Source organism: Girardinichthys multiradiatus, chromosome 18 (genome assembly GCF_021462225.1).
Source record: "Girardinichthys multiradiatus isolate DD_20200921_A chromosome 18, DD_fGirMul_XY1, whole genome shotgun sequence".
NCBI classification, from domain to species: domain Eukaryota; kingdom Metazoa; phylum Chordata; class Actinopteri; order Cyprinodontiformes; family Goodeidae; genus Girardinichthys; species Girardinichthys multiradiatus.
The window spans coordinates 50,806,102-50,817,194 of record NC_061810.1 but is presented as its reverse complement, the minus strand read 5'-3'; the positions used below and the strand labels follow the sequence as shown (position 1 = coordinate 50,817,194).

The following is an 11,093-nucleotide window of genomic DNA, read 5'->3' as shown; positions in this document are numbered from 1 at the left end:
AACTGGTCAAGAACCCAACTGCAAATGCATCAGCTGCAAGCCAACTTAAAAATAACTTTAATTGTAGTTAAATGACTAACAACTAACTGATTACAGTCACTAAGTTTAAAAAAAACAACAAGATATGCTAGCAACAAATAATCAGGTTTGCAGAGAGAAAAATCAGGGTTGACCTTCCCTACATCCAGGACTTATACAGGTCTAGGGTCAAGAAAAGAGCTGCCAAAATCTCTGCCGACCCCACACACCCTGCACATAAACTGTTCATAGTTTTACCTTCAGGTGGCGCTACAGAGCACTGTTCACTAAAACCAGCTGCCACAGAGACAGTTTCTTCTCCCAGACTGTTTCTCTGTACAAAACAACCTCATACTGAAGTCGCAAATGCACCTTTGCATATGTGTATATTTAAGGACATATGATATATATGCATAAATATATTTAAAATATATTTAAAAACCCAGAGAGCAAAGTGTACCGGAGTCAAATTCCTTGTTTGTATGTACGAACTTGGCAATAAAGCTGATTCTGATTTATTTCAGACTAAAACAAAGTAAGTAATGAAAGACTTATTGAAATAAACTGTTGGGACCCACAGCCATGGATTTCAACATTAAACTCCGGTACGGACCTTTCTGAACTTTCAAAATAAAGTGCATTAACCTTCTTCCGGCACAGCCAGGAAACGGGATAACTGCGGACTTCCTGTGATGCCACTTCCTGAATAAAAACACAGCTGTTGCTACATCCGCCCTCTTTCCACACGGCCTTCGAGAAGTACTGGTCAGGGGAGGCCCAGCGCGCTGATGTCTTTTGCTGGAAAAAAGACATAAACTCTTCATCGGATCCAAGGAAGCCATAAGATCATCGATCATATGCAAAGATAAGTACGGATGTAATACTGTCCGTGTATCCGGTATTTTCATTCATGAACGGGGGTAATTAAGGTACAAGCATTACTGACTGTCTCTCCGAGGCCCCGCAGACGCAAACGGTGTTCGAGAGAAACCTCTACAAAGACGCGGTCTCCCAGCCTGGAAGGAAGACAGCAGAGACCGCAGCGGACAGGACGAGCCGCCCAGCTACAGCTCCGGAGCTAACCCTTTGTTCACACAACGAACGCACCTTCTGATTGTGAGAAGCTTAGGAGGTTAGCGGGAAGCTAACCCTTTGTTCACAGAACGAACGCACCTTCTGATCATGAGAAGCTTAGGAGGTTAGCGGGAAGCTAACCCTTTGTTCACAGAACGAACGCACCTTCTGATCGTGAGAAGCTTAGGAGGTTAGCGGGAAGCTAACCCTTTGTTCACACAACGAATGCACCTTCTGATCGTGAGAAGCTTAGGAGGTTAGCGGGAAGCTAACCCTTTGTTCACACAACGAACGCACCTTCTGATCGTGAGAAGCTTAGGAGGTTAGCGGGAAGCTAACCCTTTGTTCACAGAACGAACGCACCTTCTGATCATGAGAAGCTTAGGAGGTTAGCGGGAAGCTAACCTTTTGTTCACAGAACGAACGCACCTTCTGATCATGAGAAGCTTAGGAGGTTAGCGGGAAGCTAACCCTTTGTTCACACAACGAACGCACCTTCTGATCGTGAGAAGCTTAGGAGGTTAGCGGGAAGCTAACCCTTTGTTCACAGAACGAACGCACCTTCTGATCGTGAGAAGCTTAGGAGGTTAGCGGGAAGCTAACCCTTTGTTCACACAACGAACGCACCTTCTGATCGTGAGAAGCTTAGGAGGTTAGCGGGAAGCTAACCCTTTGTTCACAGAACGAACGCACCTTCTGATCGTGAGAAGCTTAGGAGGTTAGCGGGAAGCTAACCCTTTGTTCACAGAACGAACGCACCTTCTGATCGTGAGAAGCTTAGGAGGTTAGCGGGAAGCTAACCCTTTGTTCACTGTGGATACCTTCTTCAAACTTCATCGCCCCTTGGACAACATTTCCTCATCATGGTCAGAGGTTAGGTTTGGGCAGATTAACAGTTAGGATGAAATAATCTGAACGTTTTCAATTATGAAGTTTAGTTTTGTTTTTGTGAAACTCGGCTACCTTGGTGCTAGCAGGCTATCTGCAGCACAGGTGCCCTGTTTGTGTTCTTTGTGTGTTTTAAAGTTAAGTCAAACTTTACTTAAAGGGTGATTTTAAACAGAACATTGATCATAACGTGTCGTCCGCGCTTATGCATTTTAACCCTTTTATTACCCTGGTATTTTAAATGTATGTGTTGATTCTGGTGCTAAGCTATTAGCTTCTTTGTTAGCTCAACGCTAACCAGTAAGAACACGTGGTTGCTGCTAAAGAGTATTTAACAGAAAGGTTGTTGATTTTCAATCTAGTAAATAATGTGTCCCTAACATTATTTTACTAGATTTGATAACTAAGTAAACACCATTAAGACCCATTTCTCCAGAAAGATTTGGCTCTTTTCCAAAACATTTCCTTAATAATATTTCTTCAAATATTATTTTAATAAATAAAGGCAGCTAATGAGACACCATTGAGAATTAGTCATCTAGAAGGTTGGTTTTATTCAGCAGATCATTATTTAAAACATTATTTTATTAAAATAATATTTTATCTGATCTTGCATTGTGAATGGTTGTCTAAACGTTTGCTGATTATTGTCTAACTTGGTTCCAAGACTAATTTAACTTCATTTCCAGATTCTTCAAGATAATCCTTGGTTCTCAAACATAAACATTGCATGGTAATGTTGCATCACTCTTTTGGTCATAATTATCAATCATCTTTAATCAACTTGTTTATATTGTACATAGTCCATTAGTCTTCTTTATTCTTTAATTCTGCTTGGTAGTTTAGTTGGATTGTTTTAGCAAAGTAAAGAGTTTGTTGATTGAAATATGTTTGACTTTGAGTTGACTTATTTTTGTTAATAAATTCTTGTATTTTAATAAATTGTGTGAATTCATTCCATATATGTGCAGAGTTTATGCTGTTCAATAATGTCAGAGCTCGTCTCACACCTTTCTATTTTGTCCTAAAACCATCACCTTACTGGGCTGGTATTCACAGGACAATCCTTAACAGACCCAAATATTATTTGATAAAATATTAAATTATTAATATTAAATAATATTTTCAGATTCATAGTCACAACAGGTTCACAAAGAGGCTTTCTCAAGGCAATGAGATCCAGTTTATTAAAGAAATATAGTCATGTCAATCAAAATCATATAAACTGGTTTTCATTACAGACATTTTTGTTATAAAACAATGCAGTCAAGCTCAGTTTAATTTGCCAAGTAAATCCAGCTGATTGCAACAAGTCAAGTTAACTTAGCAGCAATCCCTCATACTGAGCAAGCAAGTGGTGAAAGTGTGAAGTAAACCTCCCATTCAAAGTTTAACCCAAACCATAGAAAAGCTGAGTGCTGTTGTAAAGGTACATTTTAGAGTTATTGTGTGTTTTAGGCCTTAACCATTTTATTTGTATGAAGTACTGTTGGTACAGTTATTTTCTACCAGTGCAGGTACTATATGTGTAACAGATTTTTCATAGAAGGCTTAATTAAACATCATATAGAAGCACCAACAGAAACTGTATTTTTATGACTCTGTGGCACATTTTAAACAATTCAATATACAGTGAATGTTTTCTTACAGACTGTAATTGATATGCTCACATTTTTGCTGTTATTTTATTTTAAGAACGTTTGAAGGTGAACTGGAGTCGGATCCGGGTTCTGATCTGTTGCAGGTTCATGCCGTAGATGATGGGGTTGACGATGGGCGGCACCACGAGGAACTCTGCAGCCAGTCCGTTCTGCAATGGTGGCATGGAGCCTCTGCCGTAACGGGAATATAGCATCTCAAACAGTAGCGAGGCGGAGAAGACTAACAGCGAGACGAGGTGAGGTAAGCATGTCTGAGCAAACTTCCTGCGGTCGGTCTGAGAGCGGGCGGCTGTTCGGATCAGGTGCACGTATGAGACCAGGATGACTACAATCTGCACCAGGTGCAGGAACATGATCATGACCCCATACAGGTTGTTGGCGATGGTGTCAGAGCAGGACAGCTTCACCACCTCCCAGCTGGTGCAGAAGATCCTGGTCATGTGGTGGCTGCAGATGGGCAGCCTGGCGATCAGGACAAGGCCCACAGCTGTTTCCAGCAGCGACAAACACCAGGTGAGTAGCAACAGCAGCGCCACCTTCTGGACCGTCATCAGAGCCCAGTAATGCAGCGGCTGGCAGATGGCCAGGTAGCGGTCGTACGCCATGACAGTTAGACTGGTTAACTGGCAGAAGACATACGCATAAATGAAAAACATCTGCATCAAGCAGCCTGGGTAAGTGATGACGTGAGCGTCGGCCAGAAGGTCCAGAAGCAGCTTCAGGTAGAAGCTGGAGGCTCCACAGATTCCAGTGAAGCAGAGGTTGCACATGAAGATGTACATTGGCTGGTGGAGGGCTTTATCCACACATACAGTGAGAATGAGGGTCAGGTTCACAGAGATGGTGAAGAGGTACGACATCAGGGTGAGGGCGAAGAATATCTGACGGTTTGCCAGTGAGTCGTTCAGACCTTGGAGCACAAACACGATCTCAACGTTTTCATTCATGTCAAAGAGATGCTGAAGATTTCAGAGCCATAGAACAAAGAAGCAGACCCAACATAAGTCTACGTGGTCCAAACCAGTCCAGCTGACAGCCTGCAGACATACAGATTCGGATCAGGTGCACGTATGAGAGAACATAAATGAGTCGTCTTTTTGCTGAAATTATCATTAAAATAAATCCAAACTCTTCCTTAAAAATCTTCTTTTAGATCAGCTTCAGACATTTCAGACCGGAAGGACTGTCCAACAAACATGCAAGATGACCTGAGTCATTCATGATGGAAATATCTGGTTCGGCATCAACTAACAAAGAAAACAGATTTGACCTTTTTTAGAATCTGCTTTTACAGGGATGGAAAAACAGACCCTTTGCTTTTTAATCCTCATCAAACAAGATCTCTATTCATCAGTTGGAAACCAACTAAAGAAAAATCAGTTTCATTTGTTCAAACAGAAACTCTTCACATCAGAACATTCAGTTCAGACCTTGACAAAACAATTCAAACACAGGTAGACCCTTTGAGTCTCTTCTCAGTTTGTGGAGAATTTTTCCTGAGGAGAAAACCCATTCTAGATCAAAACATTGGTCAAAAACAACATTAATGCAAAGCTGTGAGAACCTGGAAGAAAAAGCTGCAAATGTTTGAGAGGAGAGACAGAACAACAACTTCAGTTACATTACATCAGTCATTGACAGCTGAGTTTGGACTTAAGCAAGATCAACCACACCAGCACTGAACATACTAAAGGAGAGCTCCAGCTCTTATTCACCTGAAGACGACAGGAAGAGATACATATCTGAGGCAGAGGTCATGCCCACCTCATTAACATCACACTTTACTCCAATGAACAGTTTCAAAAAGCTGAGAAGATGTGAAAGGTAAACTTATTACCAACTTTGGCTCGTTGCTACCGCAGAGCAGATGTGATGGTTTCCCCAGACATCAGAGAAAGTTTCAATCTGAAGAAAATCTGAAGAAAACATCAATTAAACCTGTTTCCCCTTAATGTCTTACTGCATCACTTTATATATAATTATATAAAAAAATAATTACCTGTGTTTTTCGCTGGTTCTAAAACAAAATTGATTGTTAATCTGAATATAACACATACTATAGATATAAAGTTTGGTAGTTACAATGCAAATGATCTAAATTAGACATAACTGGTCAAAATTCCAACAGCTAGATGGCGCCAAACTATGATTCCACTAGGATTCTGTGTGAAATATGCATCTACAGGCATTGGCGGCATACAAACACTTGCATGGTGGGTTGTTAATTTGCAGCAAAGGTACACACGGACTTCAGTTCAGTGTCTGAGCTGGTTGGTGGTGCCTATCTCTAACAGTCAGTGGATCAGAGGTGGGGTTCACCCTGGATGGGTCACCAGTTCGTCACTGGAGCAACACAGAGACACACAGTCATTCACAGCTAAGGGACATGTGCTGCTGCCTCATGTTCCGGACCCAGACCTCAAAACTCGTGCCAAAACATTGCATGCACTCTCACCCAGACCACTGGTAACACGTCATGAGGTACTTCTATTAGAGAGGAATCTAATTCTTTAATTTAGAGTTATTTATATTTGTTCTAACTCTGAACCAGATCAGACCCAAACAGCACACAAGCCACAAGAGGCAGATTTGAAAAGTTTATTAACAAAATTTGAAAATGCAGGAAGGTTCTACCAGCCCCCTCCTTGAACCGCCACCTTAACGTGGTGGAGGGGTTTGAGTGCTCGAATGATCCTAGAGGCTATGTTATCTGGGGCTTAAATGCCCCTGGTAGGGTCTCCCATGGCAAACAGGCTCTAGGTGACGGGTCAGACAAAGAGCGGTTCAATACACCTTCATGAGGACTATTAAAGTGAGGCACGTGACGTCGCCCGGCATGGTGGAGCTGGGGTCCCACCCTGGAGCCAGGCCTGGGGTCGGGACTCGTCGGAGAGCGCCTGGTGGCTGGGTTGCTCCTCACGGGACCCGGCTGGGCCAAGCCCGAATGAGAGACGCGAGGCCATCCCCCAGTGGGGCCACCACCCGCAGGGGGAACCATAAGGGACCGGTGCAAAGAGGAGTGGGCAGCAGACAAAGATGGAGACCTCGGCGGCCGATTCCCGGATGCTTAGGCTGGCTCTAGGGACGTGGAATGTCACCTCGCTGGGAGGGAAGGAGCCTGAGCTTGTGCGGGAGGTCGAGAGATATCGACTAGAAATAGTCAGGCTCTGGAACCAATCTCCTTGAGAAGGGCTGGGCACTCTTCTACTCTGGAGTCTCAAGGATTGTCCGTAATGAACACCATGTTCAAGCATAAGGGTGTCCATCAGTGCACTTGGCACCAGGACACCCTAAGCTGGAGGTCGATGATCGACTTTGTTGTCATATCATCAGACCTTCGGCTGCATGTTTTGGACACTCGGGTGAAGAAAGGGGCTGAGCTGTACAGTGATCACAACCTGGTGGTGAGTTGGATCCACTGTAAGAGGAGAAAGCCGGACAGACTTGGCAGGCCCAAGTGCATAGTCAGGGTCTGCTGGGAACATCTGGCAGAGCCCTTGGCCAGGGATGTATTCAACTCCCACCTCCAGGAGAGCTTTGGCCAGATTCCGGGGGATGTTGGAGACATACAGTCCGAGTGGACCATGTTCTCCACATTCATTGTCGATGCTGCTGCCCGTAGCTGCAGCCGTAAGGTCTGCGGTGCCTGATGCGGCGGCAATCACCGAACCCGGCGGTGGACACCGGCAGTAAGGGACGCTGTCAAGCTGAAGAAGGAGTCCTATCGGCTGTGGTTGGCTTGTGGAACTCCTGAGGCGGCTGACGGGTATCGTGAGGCCAAGCGTGCCGCTGCCCGGGCTGTGGCAGAGGCAAAAACTCGGACCTGGGAGGAGTTCGGTGAAGCCATGGAGAAGGACTACCGGTTGGCCTCGAAGCGATTCTGCCAAACCGTCCGGCGCCTCAGGAGGGGGAAGCGGTGCTTCATCAACACTGTTTACTGTGGGGGTGTGAGACTGCTGACCTCGACTGAGGAAATTCAGTTCAATTCAAAAATACTTTATTAATCCCAAAGGGAAATTAAATGTTGTTGTAGCTCATATTATGAAGGTTTCTTCAAAGAGCCGTTGTAGATGCTGATGGCTGTGGGCAGGAAGGATGTCCTGTAGCGCTCCGTCTTACAGCAGATCTGAAGAATCCTCTGACTGAAGACACTCTGTTGTTGTAGGACAGTCTCATGAAGAGGATGCCCTAGAGTCCCTAGAACACAGCCAGCCTTCTTTATCAGCTTGTTGAGCTTTTTTAAGTCCCTGGATCTGATGCTGCTTCCCCAGAAGATGATGGCAGAAGAGATCACACTCTCCACAACAGACTTATAGAAGATATGCAGCATCTTGCTGCAAACACCAAAGGACCTAAGCTTCCTCAAGAAGTACAGTCTGGCGGTGTACAGTATTATCAGGCGGTGGAAGGAGTACTTTGATTACCTCCTCAATCCTGCCATCACGCATTCCCTGTTGGAAACAGAGGCTGGGGACTCGGGGTTGGGCTCTTTCATCACACGGGCTGAAGTCACTGAGGTGGTTAAAAAGCTCCGCGGTGGCAAGGCTTCGGCGGTGGATGAGATCCGCCCTGAGTACCTCAAGTCTCTGGATGTTGTGGGGCTGTCATGGTTGACACGCCTCTTCAACATTATGTGGCGGTCGGGGACAGTGCCTCTGGACTGGCAGACTGTGGTGGTGGTCCCCCTTCATAAGAAGGGGGACCGGAGAGTGTGTTCCAACTACAGGGGGATCACACTCCTCAGCCTCCCTGGTAAGGCCTACGCCAGGGTATTGGAGAGGAGAGTCCGGCCGATAATCGAACCTCGGCTTCAGGAGGAGCAGTGTGGTTTTCGTCCCGGCCGTGGAACACTGGACCAGCTCTATACCCTCTACAGGGTACTCGAGGGTTCATGGGAGTTTGCCCAACCGGTCCACATGTACTTTGTGGACCTGGAGAAAGCATTCGACTGTGTCCCTTGTGGTGCCCTGTGGGGGGTGCTCCAGGAGTATGGAATCGGGGGCCCTTTATTAGGGGCCATCCGGTCTCTGTACAAGCGGAGCAGGAGTTTGGTCCGCATTGCCGGCACTAAGTCGGACTCGTTCCCGGTGCATGTTGGACTCCGGCAGGGCTGCCCTTTGTCACCGGTCCTGTTCATAACTTTTATGGACAGGATTTCTAGACGCAGCCAAGGGCCGGAAGGGGTCTGGTTTGGGGACCAGAGGATTTCGTCTCTTCTTTTTGCAGATGACGTGGTCCTGCTGGCCCCCTCTAGCCAAGACCTACAGCATGCACTGGGGCGGTTCGCAGCCAAGTGTGAAACAGCTGGGATGAAGATCAGCTCCTCCAAGTCCGAGGCCATGGTTCTCGACTGGAAAAGGGTGGCTTGTCCTCTTCAGGTTGGAGGGAGTTCCTGCCTCAAGTGGAGGAGTTTAAGTATCTCGGGGTCTTGTTCATGAGTGAGGGGAGAATGGAGCGGGAGATCGACAGACGGATCAGTGCAACTGCCGCAGTAATAGGGGCGCTGTGCCGGTCTGTTGTGGTGAAGAGAGAGCTGAGCCGAAAAGCGAAGCTCTCGATTTACCGGTCGGTCTACGTTCCTACCCTCACCTACCGCCATGAACTTTGGGTCATGACCGAAAGAACGAGATCCCGGATACAAGCGGCTGAAATGAGCTTCCTCCGTAGGGTGGCCGGGCACTCCCTTAGAGATAGGGTGTGGAGCTCGGCCATCCAGGAGGAGCTCGGAGTAGAGCCGCTGCTCCTCCACATCGAGAGGAGCCAGTTGAGGTTGCTCGGGCATCTATACTGGATGCCTCCTGGACGCCTTCCCTGGGAGGTGTTCCAGGAAGGTCCCACCGGGAGGAGGCCCAGGGGACGACCCAGGACACGCTGGAGGGACTATGTCTCTCGGCTGGCCTGGGAACGTCTTGGGCTCCCCCCAGAGGAGCTGGAGGAGGTGTCTGAGGAGAGGGACGTCTGTGTGTCTCTGCTGAGTCTGCTGCCCCCGCAACCCGGTCCCGGATAAAGTGGAAGACGACAAGTACGACGAGTTCTACCAGCATTGTGTTTCAACTCCTCAGCAAGATAAACAGAAGCATGAGTGGTCAGCCATGATATCCTCCTATCACAGCTGAATTATGCCTTGGCCTTAAAAGATCTGTTCTTTAGTGGTCCTCTGAAAGGACTTTTTATGCGAATACGGGCACATTTAGCTTAAAAATAACCCCTCTTAGTTATTAGTTGAGGCTCCGTTTTGGGTTCAGTCTTGTTTGCACTAAATATGCTGCCCCTTGGGTAACTTTGTTGTGGTATAACATTTCATTTTACTGCTTTGCCGATGACTTGCAGATTTCTTTGCCTTAAAAGCAGGCACATTTGATCTGTTTATGCTATCCCTTGAAGACGTTAAACAGTGGACATCCTTAAATTTTTTTAAATAAAATTAAAGCAAAACGGAAATAGCCTTTTTTGGAAACGTTGTTAGTCCATATATTGACAATGCTCTGGGCCCTTCAGCCCTTCACTCTAAGACAATCGTTAAAAAAACCTTAAACTGAGTAATCAAGCCATCAAAGGTAAAGCCATAGCTTCCAGCCAAAGTCTTTGAATGTGTTATTCATCTGTTTGTTACTTTGGGCTATGTAACTCTCTGTACTCTGGCTTGGACCAGTCTTCTGCTCATCATCTCCAGTTGGTCCAAAAAGCAACTGCTTGTCTGCTGACTGGTACAATACAGTAGGAACATTTAACTCCAGTTTTGGCCTCTTTCTAAACGGCCAAGCCCCGTCTTACCTATCTGAGATCCTGTTTATTCATGCTCCGGGAAGAACCATGAGGTCCAGTTGACAACTGATGCCATCCATGCCAAAGTCTAAACTTAAATCTGGAGCTGACAGAGCCTTCACTCTAAATGGGATGGTCTGCCTCTAAATATTAGATCTGCACAAAAACTGGAACATTTTAAATCTCTCCTGAAATTTTATGGACTGGCCTTTAGCTTCCGGTCCCCAAATGTGATTTCAAACTGGTGATGCATGTTTCCATCAACGAACAGAGGTTCCTGGGTGCGAACTCTGGCACAGCATACTACTTGGTTCTGTTGAGGCTTAAAGCTTAAAGTGTTATTATTGTTTTTACCATTATAAGATGAATTCTGTGAAGAAGAGTAAACATGAAAGCCTTCTGATAATAGATTACTTCAGGGAAAAGTTATTGGCGTGAGAAATGATTAATGGGCCTGTTAGTGCAGTTCAGCCAGGTCACTGTGACATTGGAATTCAGCATCCAGATAAATGATGTCCAGGAAACATTCTTCAGAAGGCCAGTAAGGTCAGGAAATGGTTTTTGGATTAGATCCCAGAACAGAGACAGAGATAAAAACACATAAAGAACAAGGTTTTGACTTAGAAAAGTTGCTAAGAAGTAAAGCATCACCAGGAGAACATAAAACAATATTCAGAGGTGAGACTC

At 45.8% G+C, this 11,093-nt stretch overlaps 1 protein-coding gene across 1 annotated transcript; it reads right to left on the bottom strand.

Annotated features, from left to right (window-relative positions):
* Window positions 1-3,670: 3,670 nt before the first annotated feature.
* Window positions 3,671-4,588, bottom strand: LOC124884732 (putative gustatory receptor clone PTE03). The gene has a single exon (XM_047392779.1). The coding sequence runs from the start codon at window positions 4,586-4,588 to the stop codon at window positions 3,671-3,673; it is 918 nt and encodes a 305-aa protein (XP_047248735.1).
* Between the last annotated feature and the right edge of the window lie 6,505 nt (window positions 4,589-11,093).

What these genes read in the sequence shown, in the direction of transcription:
- LOC124884732 (XM_047392779.1), bottom strand. Translation starts at nt 4,588, where the DNA reads ATGAATGAAAACGTTGAGATCGTGTTTGTGCTCCAAGGTCTGAACGAC.